General features: G+C 36.9%; 1 protein-coding gene across 2 annotated transcripts; it reads right to left on the minus strand.

The window, feature by feature from the left end:
* Nucleotides 1-214: 214 nt before the first annotated feature.
* scn2b (sodium channel, voltage-gated, type II, beta) lies at nucleotides 215-17,925 on the minus strand. 2 transcript variants are annotated; one of them, XM_072690712.1, is made up of 6 exons: nucleotides 17,681-17,925; nucleotides 10,723-10,889; nucleotides 10,222-10,432; nucleotides 9,053-9,248; nucleotides 8,847-8,914; nucleotides 215-6,586 (listed from the first exon to the last, which is right to left on the minus strand). In XM_072690712.1, the coding sequence occupies exons 1-5, from the start codon at nucleotides 17,745-17,747 to the stop codon at nucleotides 8,905-8,907; spliced, it is 651 nt and encodes a 216-aa protein (XP_072546813.1). In that variant the 5' UTR covers nucleotides 17,748-17,925; the 3' UTR covers nucleotides 215-6,586; nucleotides 8,847-8,904. The 2 variants fall into 2 exon arrangements, with proteins under 2 accessions (XP_072546813.1, XP_072546814.1); XM_072690713.1 differs by lacking the exons at nucleotides 215-6,586; nucleotides 8,847-8,914 and having other exon boundaries at nucleotides 9,049-9,248.
* Between the last annotated feature and the right edge of the window lie 5,643 nt (nucleotides 17,926-23,568).

The following is a 23,568-nucleotide window of genomic DNA, read 5'->3' on the forward strand; positions in this document are numbered from 1 at the left end:
GCTAACACCACCAAACCTTTCTTTTGCTGGTTAGGTGCACAAATCAAGCCATATATGTGTATTGGAAATGGTGCAGAAAAGCATAGAAGTTCTGTGTTCACTCAAATCTATAATAATAACAATATGAAGGACAAAAATCTGTTAGTTGAAAAGGATATATGAAAGCAATGTAGAAGTTCTAAGAGCATGGATCAGACAAATCAAGACAACACAATTATCACTTTTTGAATGATACTTCATTTCAATACTTTTAGCATATTTATATTCTACCAGTGCAAAAACATCTCTTTACAACCTATAACCAACATTAATTATATAGTCTCATGCCTCAATATACTTATTTCAAATATATTATCCATCTGTCAGGAACCTCTCATTCTGTTAAAAGTCATTCACAGATATGCAATACAGATTTAAATATGATAGAATGCTATATCTGACCATATACAGCATTAAATATTTTCACATTCATATTACCACTGGAAAAATAAGATGTGAACAAAGAAAGATGTGCAATATAAAACAAATCATGCAAGTTCATACTATTCTTGAAATACAGCTATGTGTAACATGTGTATTGTGCATTTTGTTTTTAATAAAAGTTTTTTTTTCTGGTGAAAGAAGTGAATATGGACATAATTGAGGGCACACAGCCATAGTGTTCTCTGAAGTGCAGCCATTCAAGCATCAGGTCTATGACTGTAAAGCCATCATGTTGCAATGTAATTTTTCCATTCTCACTTATGCATCAAGATCCATCATAATACTGCTTATACTTTATTTTTGAGTATATGTGCACACACTGTTGCCAAAAAGCCAGTTATGGAAACTGCAGGACAAGATAAGTCTTTATATGATATGATATAAAAAAAAAATGTGTGTATCATTTCCAATATGTGTTCCCCAATTTTTTCACCCCACTATTATGATTCATTAAAAAAAAGCTAATGTTCTGTGTCATAGACTGTAAGGTAATACATACATTGTATGGTGACAATCATTACATGAGTTTAAGGCCATCTATACTTATTCATAACAAAAACCTTCCGTTTTCCCCTATATGTATAAATAAGGTATTATGAAGCAAATGGTTTTGGGAAACAATGACTTTGTACTCATAGTACTTGGAATCTGAAAAAGTGAAAGTTGTTAGGACAGCTAGACTCAAAATCTGCTTAAATAGTAAACAATTAGGTACACATTGATTGCAACTAAAAACCCTAGAAAAGCTTAATGGCCATAAAGCATATGACTCTGATAGGGACAAATAAAAGTAAACTAGTTTTTAGGTCATATCATTCTTTGGTTTCATGTACATTATATTCTTTGTATACATTGTCATTTTAAAAGACACCGCATCAAAACTGAATCAACACCTAAGTCTAAATTTTAGTTCTGAATGGGAAATAGTGCTTTTAGACTGTTTTGTAACGTTTTTTACTTCGTGATTAAATTTTCATTTAATAGCAGCATGAGGCATCTTTAGACTGTGATAAGATACAATAACTGACTGGGTTGAGAGTGATATATTATGTAATTACATTTATTTATATAACTGCTTAAATATCACTTCTTAGACTTCACATATCACTGGTAGAATATAACTAGCTAGCTAATTAGCCAAACTTACTGACATTAATGGTAACTTAAAAGGACAGTAAGCCATCCTTTGCTCTTTTATTGCTTTTATTAATGGAATCATGGTCTTTTCAAATGTGGATTTACAAGAATTTACAAAAAAGTCAAATGGGAAACAGATTTCTACAAAATAATGTAAATTAAATAACACTATATAATGTAAAGTAAGTGACTCAATAAGTGACTCCTTTAAATTTGCTGACCTAATTTAAGGAGGTCCAGGCAATTGGTGCTGGTAGTCTCACAATTAGTGAATGTGTCTCAGGTGATTGTAGTATAAAGACACGGGAAGGTCCAGTCACTAAAGTCCAATGCAGTCAATAACAAATGAATGGAATATGGCCCATGTAAGTCTGCCTAGAGCAGGCCGTCCCACAATCTGAGTGACTGTGCGAGAAGGAGACTAATGAGAGAACCCACCTATGACTACTCTGAAGGAGATACATGCTTCAGCAGTTGAGATGGGATGAGACATATGACAACTGTTGCCTGGGTTGTTCACCAGTCATAGCTTTATAGGAGAGTCGCAAAAAAAAACTACTACAGTTCACCCTCACGAGACACCAGACACAGACACCAAACAATGCACCATCCCCACCACAAAGCATGGTGTTGGTATCATCAATTTAAATCCTTTAGTAGTCATAGGTGTCTTGGGGGCCTCCTTGGTGACCTATGTCTTGCACGGTTACTCAGTTTGTGAGGACGACTGATTAACCAGTAACTAGACTTTCCAGATAGATGTCTTATACTACAATCTCCATTCACTCATTTGGAGACTACTAGCTTTAATTGCCTGGATCTCTGTCGAATTAGGTCAGTCATTTATGCATTAGGTGAATATTTATGCAATCACTTATTTTACATTATATATTTTTATTGAATTGACATTCTTTTGTATAAATCTATTTTCACTTTGACATGGGTGAGTTTTTTATATACTCTTGTCAAAAAGCCAAATTATATGGACAATTAATTCTTTTTAAAACATCCAAGGGGGTGAATACTTTGGCATTGCATACAAATGAGCTACAGTATTTGTTCACTTTAGCAATGACATAGATTACAGAACTAATTTGTGACAGACCTATGCGAAATATTTTGGTATTAGTTTTTTTTGTAAGCTAATTTTGTAGTTATTGATTTTATAGATATGATAGATTTGAGAATACAATTAGATTTAATGAGTTTAGACACAATAGAAAAATTACATTGGAATTTGGGCTGTCACAATTAGTCGCCATTGTCAATTACCTTGACGATGAAAATGAAAATGTCTAACAAAGTTGCAGTAGTCTACAGTAGTTTACATCTGTTGTTGTAGCCACTTACTGCACTCATTATACATGTGTATACATCATTATACATCTGCCTGCTACATTAGAATTTCCAGAGGTTACATGACTAAAAGAAAATGTTATGTCTAGAATCTGGGCTTTTACATTCCCTTACGATTGACAGAGACAGTGTTGTTTGTGTGCTTTGGGCTTGACTGGATATAAACCATATCTAATTACTCTATTCGACCATTATTTTAAACACATTCTTTGTGTAAGCAATGGCATAAATATAATAGGTCACATATACACCAGTATAAATACACCTCTACACTTCAGATTATTATCATGAAGTTTAAACCTACTATTTTGCACTTAATTTGTAAACCTTTAGGTACAGGTTTGTCAAAATAAAATAATTTTAAATGCTCAATTTGACTTATTGGAGGAAAATTAATCATTTAGATTAATCAATATTAATCAATTCATGAATAGAAAAATAGTTGTTAGTGGCAGCCTAACAAATGATTGGTATTCAGTAACTTTTGCAGTCTTATTATGTTTATGCTTATTCTCAAATATAAAAGATGCACTTTTTCCATTAAACAAGCACATTACTATGGACACTATACTAATATTGGGTAGGGCCTCCCTTTGCTCTAAAAACAGCCTAAATTATTCATGACATGGATTCGTCAATATGTTGAGAACATTGCTTTAAGAGTATGGTCCATACTGACATGGTTCTGTAACACAAAAGATTTTTCAGGTTCACATTCATGCACACATCTCACATTCTGCATCCCAAATGTGTTCTATTGGATTAAGATCCATTGACTAACACTATAAACTGAACTCATTGCCATGTTCATGAAACCAGTTTGAAGTGACTTTTGCATTGTTATATGAATTATCATTCCGGAAGTAGCCATTAGAATATGGTAAAATTGTGGTCAGCTACAATACAAAAAAAGTGATTATTGATTGATATTAATGCATTCATTGGTATTAATGGGCCCAAAGTGTGGCAAGAAAAGAATTTCCACACCATTACATCATGTTCATCAGCCTGGATTGTTGACACAAGGCAAGGTTGGGCAAATGGATTCATGCTGTTGGCACCACATTCTGACCCTGCTGCACCTCAGCAGAAATCAAAATTAATCATAGCTGTCATGTTTTTCAACTGTACAGTTTTGGTGAACCTGTAGCATCAGCTTTCCATTTTGAGATTTGATGAGGTTTTAGGTTTCACATGTCATGCATTTTGCTCATTAAAGTTGTACAGAGTAGATATCTGAGTCTTACTGCTTACTGTTTAAAAGAATCTGGACATTTTGCATTGACCTCTCATATTGGCAGAACTGCCACTCACTGGCATGTATTTATATGTATTTATATACATATTTTTCTTTATTACAACATTTAAAACTCTATACACTGTTGTGTTGAAAAGGATACCAGTAGTTATAGAAATATGTGATCCAGCTCACTCCAAATCATAAGATTGGTGTGACATACCAACATTATAATGTGAGAAGGCTCGCCAAAACAGGAATATTTACTCTTATTTTGAATCTACAATCGGCTTAATTAGTAGCTGCCACACTCATACATTTGCAGTAACAGAGTGGAACAAATCAAACGAAGTTGCTCTACTTTTGCACTTAATGTGTCAATATTATGTGGAAAGAAAATAAAACAAATAAACTCATTATCATCATTACCATTAATCCAAATTGAAATGACTAAAATCTGGGTTTCACTTAATTAGGATAGTAGGCTACACTTCATATTTCTACAGGTTATCTACAGATACTCAAATTGTTAAAGTCCCTCTGTTGAGATATAAGTTTAGGATTAGGACCAGGGCTATGTTTATGACCAGAATGAGGGTTAGATTTGGGTTTTAGTGAAAGCTAGGTTTAGTGTTAGGGTGAGGTATAGAGTTAGGGGAAATGAAAGTGATTTTAATATGGTAAATTAAGTATCTACAAAGTGTCTAAAATGTACTATCCAAATAAAGTGTCACCAAAATCAGAGGTATACTTATAATACTACTCATGGGTAATATGTGCATAATGTGAAGCCTTTTTCTGCCAGTTGTTTATTTATCTTATCATCTTAAGTTCAGTTGTTTAGAATTGTTTTTTCTTTTATACTGATATATGACACTTTTCACAAGATTTTACATAATTATTCTTTTTAATCTAGCTACAATATATCCATGTAAATACTAAGTATTCACAAAGTTCATGCACTGTGGTGTTCTAAGCATTTTTCTATTTTTTAATTGCAATCAACTTGCAAATTCAAAATAGTCTACCACTAACTAAAATCAGACTGTTTATTTAATTGATGCAGTTCAAATGCATACTTAGTGTAATACATAACAAACCATTTCACATTACCGCTTCAAATGTTTACAAAATAACAGCACTAATGTAAAAGGAATGTATAATACGTTTGGAACAATAACTTAAAAAAATTCTACAGGTAAGACTATAAACTAAAAAAACTTGTTTTCTTTTAATCTATAAATATTAGAATCTGGTAGAAACATATTTTTGACTTAATTTGTCTTCCCTGAATGGTCACCATGTTTCATTGTCAACATTTTCTAGGTCATTTTGCAAACTTTTGTGTGTGTGGGGAGGTTATATACCTATGTGAAAGATGTCTGTATGTGTAGGACGTTATGAAAGCATGCACATGTTTTGTAAGTTAGATGAAGTACATTGTTTTAATCTGTTTGGATGTGTGTAGGTGTATTAAAGCATGCAAACATAAGATATGATTATTGTCAGTCAGATTGACAGCCAGGGTACACAGCAAACAATCGAAATTAAAGAGACCATTTGATTAGAAGCACCAGTTAAATGTGCTACTACTTTATGTGTATCTGTTCTGCCCACAGACAGACTCAAACAAAACAGACAACCACACACATAAAAGTTGCTTTTTGGAATTGTACATTTGTTCCTCACAAGTATATTAATGCAAAGATGCAACAGCCAACAATAAATGGAAGCTGGTAGGCACCAATTAGCATGATGTCACTTGCATAATGCTAAATGGTGGGTGTTTAGTAATTTTTAGCAATGTTACCTTATTTTGACTAGACAATGGCTTTAAGTACACACACACACACACACACACACACAACAAGAGAGACAGAATCTGTGGACTTTTTTGCACTCAGAAAACCAGAAAAACAAATAAAATACTGTACCAATATCCAGAAAATGTCTTAGAAACATTACAATACTAGTAATATTTTGGCAGTAGTAAGAATAGTGTGCTTTGTCACTGATTAAGAAGACAATAACAGTGTCCCCAAGATAATCTTGCACAACGAATGCATTGGCAGTAATTTGAGGACACAATTCTAAAACGTCTAAAAAAACACCCGGGTCACAAAAACGTCATTGGCTTTCTTAATATTGTAAACTTTTTGTGTCAAAATGGAAGAATCTGTAGTTTGGAGACCTGCTCTGTAGCTTCTCCTCGATGCACTCGGACCCGAACATGGCAGTGGCTGAGTTTTCAAAATGAGACACATTTGATGGCTGGGCAAGAGAAGAGATTGCCTTAGGATTGGCAGCAATGCAGTCACAGGACAATGGTTCAAGCTAAATTTAATATACATCTTCAGACATGGTGCATGTAGTCTGAAAGAGACAAGAAACAAAATACAAAACAGAATTTTCAAGATGATAAGTCAAATAAGCCACAGTTGTATTATGTTTGGTATGAATGCACTACAGTGGGGGGAAAAAAGTATTTAGTCAGTCACCAATTGTGCAAGTTCTCCCACTTAAAAAATGAGAGGGGCCTGTAATTGACATCATAGGTAGACCTCAACTATGAGAGACAAAATTAGAAAAAAAATCAGAAAATCACACTGTCTGATTTTTAAAGAATTTATTTGCAAATAATGGTGGAAAATAAGTATTTGGTCACCTACAAACAAGCAAGATTTCTGGCTGTCACAGACCTGTAACGTCTTCTTTAAGAGGCTTATCTGTCCTCCACTCATTACCTGTATTAATGGCACCAGTTTGAACTCGTTAACAATATAAAAGACACCTGCCAACAACCTCAAACAGTCACACTCCAAACTCCACTGTGGTGAAGACCAAAGAGCTGTTGAAGGACACCAGAAACAAAATTGTAGATCTGCACCAGGCTGGGAAGACTGAATCTGCAATAGGCAAGCAGCCTATGTGAAGAAATCTACTGTGGGAGCAATGATCAGAAAATGGGAGACCTACAAGACCACTGCTAATCTCCCTCGATCAGGGGCTCCACGCAAGATCTCAAAAATCCAAAGAACCACACAGGGGGGACCTAGTGAATGACCTGCAGAAAGCTGGGACCAACGTTACAAAGGCTACCGTCAGTAACACACTACGCCGCCAGGGATTCGGATCTTGCAGTGCCAGATGTGTTCCCCCTGCTTGAGCCAGTACATATCCGGGCGCGTCTGAAGTTTGCTAGAGAGCATTTGGATGTTCCGGAAGAGTATTGGGAGAATGTCTTATGGTCAGATGAAACCAAAGTAGAACTGTTTTGTACAAACACAACTTGTTGTGTTTGGAGGAGAGTGAATGCTGAGTTACATCCAAAGAACACCATACCAACTGTGAAGCATGGGGGTGGCAACATCATGCTTTGGGGCTGTTTCTCTGCAAAGGGACTAGGACGACTGGTCCGTGTACATAAAAGAATGAATGGGGCCATGTATTGTGAGATTTTGAGTGCAAACTTCCCTCCATCAGCAAGGGCATTGAAGATGAAATGTGGCTGGGTCTTTCAGTATGACAATGATCCCAAGCATACTGCCAGGGCAACAAAGGAGTGGCTTTGTAAGAAGCATTTTAAGGTCCTGGAGTGGCCTAGCCAGTCTCCAGGTCTCAACCCCATAGAAAACCTTTGGAGGGAGTTGAAAGTCCGTTTGGCCGCCGACAGCCCCAAAACATCACTGCTCTAGAGGAGATCTGGAGGAATGGGCCAACATACCAGCAACGGTGTGTGCCAACCTTGTGAAGATTTACAGAAAACGTTTGACCTCAGTCATTGCCAACAAAGGATATATAACAAAGCATTGAGATGAACTTTTGTTATTGACCAAATACTTATTTTCCACCATCATTTTCAAATAAATTCTTTAAAAATCAGACAATGTGATTTTGCACAATTGGTGACTGACTAAATACTTTTTCCCCCACTGTATATACGAGAAATCGAGAGTTATTAAAACTATTATTTAAAGCGTTATTCATTTGGACAATTTTGGTAAGACACTCTGCCATGTTTTCTCATCTTTATGGCTTGTAAAGTGTAAAACCTTTATTTGAATGTTTCTCCACTACACTCCTCATTTATGTCAAAAGTAAACACTAATCATTTATATTTATATCATTTATATAATGGAAGGTAGGCATCTTTGAAGAGGAAGAAGGCTGCAGTTACCTAAGTGGGACTTCAAACTAGAAAAAAAGCTGGCCTACCTTTCAGAACTTATTTTAGCTTACATAGCCTTATTTGCAACATCGGTTTTTTCAGGGTGAAGCCAACATAACAAAAACTAGGTTATTTTGCACAGCCCTGTGGGTAGCCTTCTGAGAAAAATCTGCACGAAGCATGTAAATGAGATATTAGTGAGGTATAGTGTGCACTCCCTAGAGGTGATGAGGAACACCTTCATAGCATCTGTTATACAAACTGCTTATTGATGAGGGAATTAAAAAATTGAGGACATACTAACATACTAACATAGAACATTTAACTCTGAAAGTGGGTTATAAACTGCAAGTGACTGCCAAAAAAGGATGTTTATTAAAATTGTTCCATTAAAAGTTAAACACACAACAAGAAGCGGGAAGATAAGAGAAGCTATGCAGCAAAGAAGCTATAAATCATTTTTACCAGCATGTGAGGGGCAGGGCTCCACCAAACGTTAGGTCTTCCAGGTCAAGTAGCCAGATTAGAGTTGTCTGTTTCAGAGGACACACACACAAATAAATTCTTTTTTTTTTAGAATTTTTGAATGGCTACATTGCCATATAAGAACTGAGATAAGTTTTGTACCCAGGTGGTTGGCAAAAGGACAGGAGAAATGGAAAAATTCTCACTTGGTGCCCTCTTCCGTGCCACCTTCACCATCTGTTTTGCCCTCCTCTTCCATCTTCTGTTCATCAGAGATTAGCTCTTGTTTCTTGTGCCTGCGCACACATTTGACCACAACCATGGACAGGATGACCAGAGCCAGCATACCGCCTACAGATGCCCCAATCGCCACTGCAATAGTTGAGTCTCGTGGAGGAGGCACTGGACAAAAGAATAGAGAGAGGAGCTTACAAATGTATAAGACTGAAAACAGCCCTGGATGGTGGCATGGCTGCATTATTGACAAATTCCACTTAAAGACGGTTTGACATTTGATAGATTATGTTTGATTATTTAGGCATGTTTTTTGGTTATACAATACTAAATAGTGTATATTGCTGGTGTGTATGGCTTCCATTGTGTGTTAGCTATGAAGCTTGTACTTCATAACGAAGTATAGAAATCTAAAAATCTAATTGTAGGCATGCTAAAAAAATCATATTAGAGGGCTTGTACTGCTCTGCAGCATTTCATCCATCTGCAGTCAGACGTCATAGTGAGTGTGTGTGTGTGTGTGTGTGTGTGTGTGTGTGCGCGCGCATTTAGAGCACTCTGGCAGAACTCTGCAGGACAGAAGGCTGTGATGCTGAGGTGAGCGAGACTGGCACAGTCATCAATAAGTAAAGCGCAAAAAAAGTGCTGAATCATCACTTCAGCTGAGGATGCTGTGCAGCCCTTAGATACATCACAGTGAGGGTGGATGGTGGAATACAGAGATGCTATAAGCAGAACTGATGAACCAAGACCAATATGGAGAAGGAGAGACTGAAGCTAGCTTTGACAGAGGATCTAAGATCAGCAATACTGTAAATATTGACAAATATGTAGTCATTAAGAAAATCTAATGTTAAATAATCTAATGTTTTAATGCACAGGTAAAGTGTATATTTCGAAATATTAATGTACTCTCCCTCAAGAGCATCATTTGTCAATGCTGTTAACATATTTATTTTGGTATGTAAAGTATGATTTAACATTTAAATAACATTGTGATATGCAAAAAATAACATAATGGCTAATTGTTAATATAGCAAGTATATGAAAAAGAATGAATGAAAGGGGACATAGCCATATCTCTAAATGTACATATGTGAATGTTAATGTAAGAAAACAGTTCAGTTCTATTGCTACTTACACTCAGTAACTACAGACAGTTGGATAATACCATGGCCCTGGATACGATCAGGAGGGTTGCGTACATAACAGTTGTAGATTCCTTCATCTGTTAACTGTACATCCGAAATGGTGATTGAGAGATCATTTTTGTCCAGATTCCCAGCAAACTTTACCCGGTCTCCAAAGCGATCTGTCCTCAAGGGTGTTATTTTGTTCTTAAAGGTCATAAACTAGAAAAAGAGAAATTATAGTTTTTAAATTAGACTGATGCTGAAACCTGTAAATCAACAAACAATTTTTTTTAAATATATCTGCTACTATCCACTTGGACAGAAACTGTTTAGTTTATTAGATGCAAATCCCTACATTTTTTGTTTACAATAAAATGATTAAGCCCAAAAGTGAGTGGTGCAAGCAACAGCAAGTGCTAGACCAACAGAACAGAAATCCAAATAGGAAAGTAACTCAGGCAGAGTGTTCTGTATCAGAAAAAAGATTAATTGATCTCCACCATCCTCACCATCTCCTCTGTATCATTTAAGGTCTCCTGGTATGTCCAGTTCATAGCAAACTTGGTGTGATCCAGCCTGTAGCAGGAAGTGAAGCTGCAAGAGATCCTGACCATGGTTCCATTCAGTGCATTGATTTGCTGAGCCACAAGTACATCCATGGAAGAGACACAGGAGGCTGAAACAGAAATTTGTGCCCTGATTACATTTAGTGCATTTTTCTACATAAGGTTAAATTATTACGTCCCAGAAGTTAGGTGTTCATAAATGTAGGGAGGTCTGAGTAAAATGGGTCAAATTGTACTATAATAATGCATTATTACTAATGTATACAGCTTTACATATGTTAATATTCACACATATTTTAGGTAATTTTAGGTTACCTATAGTTAAAATCTGGATCTGGGTCTAAAAACTACTCTTCTCTGTTTGATGAGAGAGGTACCACACCCAATCCTGCAGTGCTGCTGCACTACATACACACTTATGCACAGGCACAAGAGCTTAGGCAGCACTTCTCACAGTCCAGACAGATGACTGCACTGCTGCAGAACATGCACAAATACACAAACACACACAGAAGAAACAGAGTTTTGCTCTGTGTAAAAATTTACACACAATCTAATTGGGACACTTGCTCATTTATTGTTTCTTCTTAAAAAAAAAAAAAGAATTTATCCTGCTTTTGTTGGAGTAACTGTCCCGAATATTATTAATATTGGATGATCACCACCCCACCTAATTCTCAACTTCCCAACTCATCTCAAAAGTGGATTCGATGGAGCACCAACCATTATTCAAGAGAATACAGTTCCACTGCTCCACAGCTGAATGCTGGGGGCATTATACCCCTCTAGCCCACACCTGGCATTAGGCATGGTGCCAACATGTTCATGTTTATCTGCTCCAGAGAGATCTATTCTATTGGCAGTACTTCTCTACAAGGACTAGACAGAAGCTGTGTGTGATTTTGCACATTTGTCAGCAATAGGTGCAACCTAAAGTAGCTAAATGTATGTAAAAGACAGGAAGGACCAGTGAATGGATTCATATAACAATGAAATAAACCATTGTTTACATGTGTAGAACAACAATCAGAGTGGACCCAGGCATTGCTTATTTCGGATTTAACAAAACCTCTACCATTCACTATCAGAGGACATCAGATCCTGGGATTCTAAATGAAGCCCAATGAAAAGGGAGACTCTAATACCACAGGGTTTGAAAAGATTTAAACAGATTAACAGGGTTGGGGTTGGAGGAAAGCTGAGGCTTGATTACACTGATTACTTATTAATCTGATTATCAAAGGCAAACAGTAACAGCAGTAGAACTACACAAATAATGCTTTTTTATTACTGCTTTTTTTATTACATGTATCATTACAAGAGCATAGCTGTGAACAATACGGCACTTTTAAAACATGTCATGCATCTGACTTTTTTGAGAATGAATTTAAGAAATCCTTAGGACGATATTGGTGAGTGAAGCCAATTGCTCTTATTTGAGAGTCGATAACTAAAGTGGAAAGCTTGATTGTGCCTGATTGTTCCATGGGAAAATGTGGAAAATTTGGTGACTAATTAAAAAAAATGGTACTTGCTCAAGCGGTCAAATATAAAGAGAACGGAGAAACATTAAGGAAATCTGGTCAAATGGATTCTGTATTTTGTGCCAATGCCATTTATACTGAGACACTGGATGTCAACCGATGCCACTGTCAAGAACACAGGATGCTAATTTTTTTGTATTTTTGACAAACATTTACTAAAAAATGAAAGCACTAAAGGGTGTTTAAGGAACAACTTAGTGATGTATGGAAACAACAGATTGGCTTGGTCAGCCTCAGTTATCTAAATATGCTATAACCAGTATTAACAAAAAATGTTCGTTTTGGAGAAGCCTAAAATACATCTAGCTACTGCTGTTAAATTAACCCTCCACTTTAAAGGATGTCTGTCACTTATTAAAAAAACACTGTAAAAAGTTAAAATACTTATAATACTGTAGTATCTTAAGAACACTGAACACTTTTGTTGTGTTCATGTATTATTCGAGGTGTATACAGCAGGAATTATTAAATTGAAAGTAATTGTTTACAGACAATGAAATCTCATTTTCCAAGTTAAAATATTCTAATCAATTAAATTTGATGAACAATCATTAAACGAGTGCACATTCTTTTGGATAACATGTATGTTGTTGTATTACTACATGTGATAGTAAACTGGCCTCCCTCTTTGCAGATTTCTTAGATATATGAACTATCATATGTCACAGCTGTATTACGGTTAAATAATTTTTTGTCATAAAACTGCCCAAATATACTAGGATCATTTTGTCATACCACTCTCTTCTCATCTCTCTCATTCCCCCCCTCTCTCTCTCTCTCTCTCTCTCTGTGTGCTGCAGTTAACCACAGTTTTAACATTTTACACAATAATATCAGCAACCTGCATCTTTTATATGGTCATGAAATGACTTTTTATCATTTTGGAGGTTAGTTGCTCTTCAGAGCTTAATAGAATCTCTAAAAGCACTCATTACAGTGGTTTTAATGTCTTAATCTAATGGGTTTTTATAGACTGCACCTCAGGTCAAAAAGAGACCCATCAGCTAGTAAAGCCAATGCAATAATATGAATTTTTAATGTGTCTTTTAAAGTAAGTATTGAACCATACAGGCAGTATTTCGACTTGTGTAATAATGTAAGTATTGTGTGTTTATGGGAAGCAGATTACATGTGTTTTAGTGTTTTGCCTCCTTCTTAGGTTCTGCATCGCTACATCACTCTGCAGTACGGACTCTGTTTATGGACAACTTCCCACTGCTGCTGCAATTATTCTTCATCGTCCGAGCTCTCCCTGCAGTAGCAGCAGCAACTTTGTCATACCCCTCCCTTCTCTTCCCCCCTCTCTCTCTCCTTCTTGCGCACTCTCTCTCTCTCTCTCTCTATCTCTCTGCTGCAGTTCAGCCAAGCCCCTCCCTCTAGAGAAATGTCCTTCCTCTTAAGGAGAAATGTGTACCTGTCCCGGACACACCCGGACGCACACACATACACACACAAGCACACATACACCATCGGGAGACACATTTCTGTCTCCCAAGACAAATCTGCAGTACACATAGTACAGCACTGTGTAAGGTCATCGCATCCTGCGGCATTTTAATAAAAGCACTCACACAGAGACGTACCCACACAAACACAGATGCAGAGTCAACACTCTGGTTGGTGCGTTACTCAATAACAGCAGTATGTCAATGTCACACCACCCACTCTTTCACCTTCATGTATATTTAGCACATTTTCCTGAGTGTTTCCCATTCCCATATTATTCAGGGAGAACACAGGCCTCTACTCTGCCATTTGAGTAGAGTATATATTAACATACTGAATTTGCAGTTTCCTTTTCCTTGGCACTGTGACCAGTAACTTGTTACAAACTGAAGATTTATTTACATGCACAAAGACGAATTTCTGTAGATCATTTTAAAGAAGTACTAAATTATGCCACTGACTGTGGATTATGCACAAAACGTGTATTATGAAGAAGAAGGACTACAATACTGCAATACTGCAGTGTACATCCCCTCCTTTCCACAAGCTTCATATCCACAACCTCCCCTCACTGTCTTTTTCATCTCAAGAGCAATGTGAGTATAAGAGTTGAACATAAGGCCTTTTAGATAAGTACACACACACACATACGCATGTTGCTGTCTGCCAAGATGATTATGCATTTAGTTACAATACACTGACATTTAAATATATATAACCTAATCTACTTAAATATGACTAATCATGGGCAGTGTGTCAAGTCTACAATTGACAATAGTGGGAACTTTCTTGTGACCAGTGGATCAGTTTCTACTCTTAGATAAGTGTCACATACTACCTTTTGCTCAGAACACTGCAAGCAATTGTGCACCAACGTATTGTTGATGATACTACTGATGGACAACTGTCACAAGATACCTTGACCTAAGTGAGATTATCCCCTTAACTGAGTGTACCATCCATAACTGACGTTAGGTAACTGGCAGCATCCTTGAACTGCAGAGTCACAACATATGACTGAGTATGCTGTCCTGCCTGGAAACCCTAATGATAGTTACACAGTTCATCAAAGCGGCCCCATCTGCTTATGCTTGTTAAGACTGTAGCGAAATGGCAAGCTGCCCTCATGTGGCTGGCAAACCAAACAACAGTTTTCTTAAAGCACAGTTCTCATTTTTAAATGCTGAGAGTAAGCTTCTCCATTTTATTTTTCCTTCTACTAATACTAATAATTCTAATACTTAGTCTTCTATTTAATTTAAACACAGAAGCTACACAGCTTTCTGCTGCAAAGTTATCACTAGATATTTTTTGGACAGTGACCAAATTGTCTTACATTATCTGCCAGACTGGTCAGCATTTCTGCCAAGAATAGTCAGTGTCCTTAACTGACTCTAGCAAACACACCCAGATCAGTAAGCACCCAGGGAGAACCTAAAGGTTAGTACCTCAAAGGCACTGTGGATGTGAATATTCTGGGAGAAGAAAGCAGATCAAACTAGCAACCGTCCAATCCCACACCCTTCTCTAAACTTCTGTGGGCCTGGACTGTAGCCTGACTCTTTATGTCTCAAAAATATTAACTAATAAATATACTAATAAATATTAACTAATAATATATATATATATATATATATATATATATATATATATATATATATATATATATATATATGATACTGAGGCAGGTGTGCAAAGGCACAGAGCTTGTCTAGTCCCTGTACAGAGATATTGCCAATAGTATAGGACTCTTTGGAGCAGATAAACATGAACCTATTGGGATCTTGACCCCTGAGCTTTGGAGCAAAGAGGTAGAGTGGGTATTTTTTATTATATATATATATATATATATATATATATATATATATATATATATATATATATATATATATAAATAATGTATGTACAAGATATGATATGCAGTGTTTTTTTGTTTTTGTTTTTTAATACAAGACCTCACCATACCTCATATAATCATTATGTACACTATGTTGTGGTGAGATAAAAAACCACTGCAGAAAACCACAGCAGGTTCCACTCATAGCTAAACATTTGAAGACTTGTCTGATAAATCTCAGAATCAAGGATCAGCATTCAGTCTTTGCTTGAATTCCATAGCTTATTTGAGTTGTTGCTGACCCTGTATCCCTTCATGGCCACAATTTTTCCAACTTATAATGGTTATTTTCAGCATGATAATGCATCATGTCACAAACAAAAGTCATGTTAAACTAGTTTCATGAACATGAACATGAGTTCAGTGTTCTTCAGTGGCCTTTTCAGTGACCGGATCAGAATCCAGTAGAACTCTTTTGGGATGTTCTGGAATAGGAGACTGTCAGCATTAAAGTGAACTGAAAGACACTAAAAGGAATGAAAAGAAGTACTGATTCGGTTTTGAGAACAAAAGGAGGCTTAACAAAGTATTGGACATCAGTTTGTAAATGCATTAAAGGGAGACTTTGACTAGTAGTTCATCTGTAAAGCATGTATTAACTTACCAAAATGCATTAATCTACTTATCACATAATAAAAATAGTATGATATTAAATGCCTAATAATAGTATGCTATTATGATTATATAGGGTTATATAGGGTTCTTCAATAGTTTTTTTTTAATAAAGACTATAGTTCCACATAAAACCATGACTCAAAACAACCATTATGATGCCTAGTTTAAGGGCTCTTGGCATGGGTGTTTCTATACAGAACCTTTAAAAGTAGTTCTATATAACATCAAAAAGGGTTCAACTATTATTACAAGTAAAAAAACATTTTCAGTAAAATATAGATTTCTTGCTTAGAGTATAGGATTCAAAAGAATAACTTTTCACAGAGATTATCACAGAGGTTCATGAACCCATAGCGGCTTCAAAACCACTATTTTCAAACATATTTCTTAAAGTAAATTTAAAATCAAATTTTCTTAGGTCATACCATGTAGCATGGACACCTGATTGAACCGTGTTATGCAATTAAACATTCGTTCTCAAAACTGCTTTGTCACTATTAGGGCCTATTCTATTTATAGTACACAATTATGGCACATGAACACCATGTGAATGATCCACTAAATGTAGGTTAAAGTAGCCCAATGTAGGACATATTTTTGCCTTTTAGACTGCTGGAATATGTTGCAATATAAAGCCAATATATCAAATCTATACAAAGTACCTAAAGAAAAAAATGCAGATCTCACTTATAAAAGAAATAGTTGACATATCAGTACTTTTAGTGCCAAACTGCCTCCGACAATGTGTATTTCTTGTTCACAGTAATTTCTTGTTCATGTAACTTCTTAGGTCAGTAACACCCAAGACTAAATGTGCAATCCCAATTTTTTTGTTTTTAATCTGGAAGTTGTTAATTTCCTAAGGATCAATGAAAATGCTCCACAACAGCCTTAAATAAATTATTTTTACACGGACATTGAAACAGGGAAATACAATTAGACACATATGCTATAGCTACTGTTGCCTCCCTTCTCGCTGGGCTACGTCACTTCACTCGTGTGCCATATGTCAGCAATATGGAGAGATGTGTGACGCGTCATGACGCCATTCGAATAATATGGCTATGCAAAGACACAATCCTGGGCGATTCGAAATGACCGATATTTGGGGGCAGAAATATGATCATTTGGGGTCTCGATAGCTTTATTATCAGCGCCTGGCAGGGCTGACACTCTCACACAAGCATCCGTCTATACATACATCGAGGTTTTATTTTCAGCATCTGGCATCTCTCTCTCTCTCTCTTTCTCTCTCTCTCACACACACACCCACCCACACACACACATGCATGCACACGGATTCAAGCGACAACGAAAGCAGAACACTAATACTGCCATGATTAACGTTATCATGACTAAATGTTATTATTTAAGAGAGCAAACGCTAATTTTCACTCACCCGCAATTACCAGCAGTGCAACAGAGGAAGCAGCTGCCGTCCTTTGCGATGGCAACATACGAATCATTTTGATCTCTGGAACCAAATGTTTCGTTAATTCGTAAATGTGTTCGCTACCTTACAGGTCTGATGGTTCGTTATATAAACATAAAAAAGCTGTGTAATATGGATGTGCTATGTTATGGCTGGCAGTGTCTGTAGCCGTAGAAAAGGTTGATTTTATGGTTGTTGGAGCTGTGCTTGTGCTCCTACGGAGGCGGGGAGGTGAGCATTTCAATTGCATCCTCACTCCCTCCTACTCCCTCCCTCTCCCTCTCTCTCTCTCTCTCTCTCTCTCTCCACATATATGGATGGATAGATAGACAGATAGATGGATTGATGGACAGATGACTTTGTTAGTCACAAAAAAAGAATAAATAAATAAGAAAACAATCATAAACATAAACATAAAACAGTATACAGGGATAAATATTTGTATACATAAAAAATGAAAAATCCCCCTAATGCCCCCATGGTTGGAAAGTGTAGCCAAATTGCCCTCTACAGCAAAAATGAAATGAAGTGCCCTATTGGCTGCCCTTCATATGGGAAAAAAAGTACCCACGAGGGTGCCCTTTCTTTATGATGTGCCCAAAATATTGATAACGTGTCTTGTACTGGTGCCCTTTCAATAAAAAAGGGTGCTGTCATGAAGTGCCCTCTATGCTGCCCCTACTTGACAGTGTCCCAAAGGTTGCCTGTTCCAGCAAAGAAAAGGGTGCACCGTGCTGCACCGGGTACTCCAACAGGTGAGAAAACATGATGAAGTGCCCAATTAGGTACTCCTCTAGTATCCCTCCAATGGATACATGTTTCCCTAAACAGTAGCCTATTGAATGCCCTTCCAACAAAAACATGATGAAGTGTTTTCGCAATGGCAAGAGAAAACAAAAACAGTGAAGAATATGAGATGCAGTGCCCAACAACATACCCTCTGTGGCTGTCACAGGAGTCACACAATCTAGGAGTCCCATCAAATATCTTTGATAAGATTTTGAATTTACATTTATGGCATTTTTTTTTTCTGATGTTCTTTTCCAGAGCAGATTGCATTTAAATCTAATTACCCAGGTAAGAGAGTGTCTTACTCTTTGTTGTTGTGGTGTGCTTGTCCAGCCAGGGACAGTGATTGATGTCAGTGATGAAACAAAGTATAATATTACTCATTCTTATTGCAAAAAAAAAAAAAAAAAAATCATTCATCTGTTTCATCTTCCAAGTTTTCAGTTTTAGACACAACCGTTCTAGAAAGTGTAGATGCCAGAGGAGCCTTAACCATTTAAGCCTAGACTATCACACAATTGGCAAAAAAACAAAAAGAAAATTGAAAGTAAGTGTTGATTTGACTTTCTGATCAATTTATTAATAAATTATTATTAATAATAAATATTAATAAAATTACTAACCCTAGTATTTTAAAAAGAAAGTAAATACCACTCCACACATTTGACATTTGTGTATCATTTTATGCAACCAGAATTTATTTTTCATTGTTGTAAACCATACAGAACACAATGCTGTTTAAGCCCTTAAACTATTTAAATGTTCTAAGCATAACTCATAAGTGATTTATGCTTAGAAATCTGTATGTATCATTGTGGTGCATGCAGTGCACAGAAACCATGTATTTCATTTTATTTTCTTATTTTCTTAATAATGTATGATTTAATACTTATCATTCATTATTTATGACACTGGCAATACAGAGGTCTGAAAATCTCAAATATGATACTCTAAACCACTTTGTACTTGCACAATGCACTTTAACTCAATTAAACTCTTGAGTTGAATTGAAAAGGGTTTTAATGCAGTCTGAGCTGTAACCCTGACATCCTACTGCAGTGTTTGAGTGGTTACACCACTGTTAATGTTTTTTCCATTTGCAAACAATGGCTCTTACTGTGCTTTGCTAGAGTCTCAGAACCTTAAGAAATTTCCAATAAATGGAAGCTGCATTTTGCGTATACTAACGTTATGCTGTATTTAAATGAGCTGAATGTTCTAAAACATTTAAACATGACATGCAAAAAATTGTGGAATATATTAATGTTTTTACAAATAAATCCAAAACTATAAATTATTTAATTTGCACTTTTTCCAAATTAAATATATGCAATACATCTAAAATGTGCAATGCATCTGACAAAGCAGCAACCAAGTCATTAACGCAATGGCTTTTTTATTCCATATTCCATTTTACATGACAATAAATTACCACTCTGTCAAAAACACATAAGAGAAGAAGAAGTAATATTAAGAAACAGTGTGGCCGTTGACACAAAACAAAATAAAACCTGCTTACATTATGAGCCCTCTGTCCATTTCCTCTCATATTTATCAAGAGGAGTGAAGTGGAATAAGAAGAGAGAGAGGCAGAGAGAGAAAGAAAGTGAAAGGCGGTGAAGGGATAGACATATTACAAACAGAAAAAGGGACACATGGACAGCAGTGGGTGGTGGGGGGAGGGTGGGATAATGAGAGGTTTGTGCGGATGAGCAGATTAGGACAAAAAAAAAAGATTTAGGATTATTTATGATTAGAGCAACAGAGGGATTTAAACTGAATGTAGGTCCTCTTTAGCCAGGCCTGTCTTTTTTGTGGCATCTTCATATGAAAAAGAGTAAAAATCTTAATATAAGACTTTGGGAAGCAGTCCAGTACATAGCATCAGGCAGGGAATAGACTACCTGATGCAGTTAATCTGAGGGTTTGTGAATTTGTGATACTACATTAATTACTCATTATCATAGAATGGAAACCATACTTGCATTCTATGCCGTGCTACCGTATTTGAAGATTTGCCTTGCTGTCTATTTAGAGAAAATTTGAGACATTTGAGCACAGGGATGAGCTTTGTTTTGATTAAAAAGAAATCGTTTCATTATTTGAATAGTTTTAGCCCTCTATAGACTATCTAAAGATGTTTCAATTGTTAACAATCTATTGACACTCCATTGATTCAGTGCTAGGTTTAGAATTAAAACAATGATTAAGCCCACAGTCAGGGTTAGGTATAGGTTTTGTGTATAGATTAAAGACAAATTATCATTTGTACAGCCTCATAATGTTATTCACTTAAGCACAGTGCAGTACATAACATAATTGCTTTCACATGCAGGATCAATCCAGGATCATAACCAAACAACTGCCATACAAGTGGCCAAAAGACTAGAGTACTCAATCCTAATATGTCTCATTTAGAAGTTTCTTAAACCGTATCGATAAGATGCTCAGAATAAAACCCAAGCCATCAATCAATACACTGTAGCAACAACAGTGACTGCCTACATCCGCAAGAGATGATGTTATTGTCTCCAAAAGCATTACAATACACCCTGCAAGAATCAACGGATGACTGCAGAGGTACACATGCTGCTGAGGCTTTTAAATCAGGAGATAAGGTGGGCCTTAAAACAGCAAAAAGCTTTCCAGGGACATCAGAGAGACAAACCACGCATACGTAAAGAAATTCCATGAACACTTTCAAGACACTGCTGACACATGGCACATATGGCAAGGGATGCAGGCCATCACCAACTACAGTCACCTCCACCTGCTTGTAATAGTGATAGCATCCCTTCCAGATTAATTACTTGGTTTGAAGCACAAAACAACATGACGGTGAAGAAGACCACACCTCCTCCACATGAGCAGGTACTGTGTCTGTCCACAGCTTGAACTCAGAGTTCAACCCACAAAAAAGGTCAGATTGCATACTTGAAACAAGGTGGAAGTCCTTATATGGGCCTGTGGGCGGTGGCCGGGATCACCCCCTGGGAAGGGCGCGAGAACAAGGGCCTGACACATGCATGACAATATACAATTAAAACACCTTCAACAAAGCATTACTAGTTTTATTGTTTGGAAAAAATATATTCTTATTATTATTACTATTATTATTATTAGTGATCTTCCTTTTTATGGACTTTTGTACGAAATAGCAACATTATTACTATTGTTTTGTCTAATTTTCAGGGAGCTGATATGAACAAAGGTTAGCTTTTTGACTGTTTGTCTGTATGGTACAAAACACAGAGTCTTTATATAAGGAACCTCAATTTTAAATAATGATCGCCAGATGGCGCTTCCTTCATGTGTTTTTCCATTCTGTGTAGCGCATTGGAGATTATTTCTTTCCAACTCTTCCATCCTTTACTTCAATGTTCTCAATGTCAATGTCTAAGGCAGATTCCCGATTTGGATTGTGCGACACCTCAGGTAAAAGAGTATGAGCTGTACACCAGGTTTGGCTCATATTCAATATTAGGAAAAGCATATTTATACATGGTAAATTGTTTATACCAAGGTTCACAATGAACACTGAGGCACCCCAGGGCAGTGTACTGAGTCCTCTGCTGTTCACCCTACTGACTCATGACTGTGTTGCGAAACACAGTTCCAACAGCATCATAAAGTTCACCGATGATACAACTGTGCTGGGTCTCATCAGCAAAGGCGACGAGTCAGCATACAGAGAGGAGGTGCAGCAGCTGACAGACTGGTGTACAGTCAACAACCTTCACTGGAATGTAGAGAAGACCAAGGAAATGGTTGTTGACTTCAGGAAAACAAGACAAGACCACTCTCCGCTCAACATCAACGGCTCCTCTGTGGAGATTGTTAAGAGTGCCAAGTTCCTTGGTGTCCACCTAGCGGAGAACCTCACCTGGTCCCTGAACACCAGCTCTACAGCCAAGAAAGCCCAGCAGCGTCTCTACTTCCTCCGGAAGCTAAGAAAGGCCCGTCTCTTAGTAGTTCTTGGTTCCTTGTTTTGTTTTGATCCGGAGCCCTGCTTCACTGTTTTAGTTCATGAGTTTTGTCTTCTGTTGTACCCCTGTCACTGCCCCTTCATGTTCATGTATTCCCTGTTATACCGTTCAGAGCCCTCCCAGTCCCAGGTGTCTTACGTTGCCCAGACTGTGTTGTCTGGGCAAAGTTCTGTTTGTTGTTTTCAGGTTATGACCTCTGATTAGGCTGTTCTTATAATGTTATTTCCCTGTTCTGTTAATCAATAAATCCTTGCATCGTCCAACCCTGCAAGTGTTTCCCGTGTTCTCACTGCCACGCCTGACCTGGCATGACATTAGGGCAACCTGTTTAATAACAGCTTATGTTCTGAAGGCAGAGAGCAAATCCAATAAATGAATTGTGTAGTGAAATGTTGGGTTATTCAAGAAAATAAAGTTAAAGTAAAAAAAAAAAAAAAAGGTTTTCAGAAATTCAAAGACAGATTTGAAATTTCTTTAAATAATCAAAGCGGTTGAAATCTGCATTAGCAATCTGCACCTCGTCCCTTTGTCAGGACCTCGTTCTCGTGCTCTTCCCTCCCAGGAGCCAGGATTCCGTATGGTGGCTGTGCATGCGCACTGCAGCCGCCTTCCCCTCGTTAACCTCATGCACAACACCTGGGACTGTGGCTACAAAAGCTCTGTGCAGTCTCTGCCGTGAATTCACTGTATCTTTCTGAATTTTCCCTTTGTTTGCTTCTGCCTTGATTTATCCCATCTTGTTTGTATACCCCTTGTGTAATCTTGTTACCCTGCCTTTGTTCATTAAAGTCTTGCATCATCTATTCCCTGCAAGTGTTTCCTAGTTTTTCACTGCCACGCCTGACCAGGCATGACTCCCTCCCAAAAACAATGTTTAAAATTGTTTTAGATGTGGATAATAGGAAAGCAACAATACAGGGAACAGTTGGACTCACCTGGTTCTGTAATTTACGTCCCATGGCATTTTTTACTTTTTAATGTAAACAACTGCCCACTGACAATAGGCAAATGAATAGCTCTAACAATTTTGTCACCAAAATGAACACTAGAATTTAACACTGAAAGCGGCCCTTCTTGACC

Source organism: Salminus brasiliensis, chromosome 11, assembly GCF_030463535.1.
Source record: "Salminus brasiliensis chromosome 11, fSalBra1.hap2, whole genome shotgun sequence".
Taxonomy (NCBI): Eukaryota; Metazoa; Chordata; class Actinopteri; order Characiformes; family Bryconidae; genus Salminus; species Salminus brasiliensis.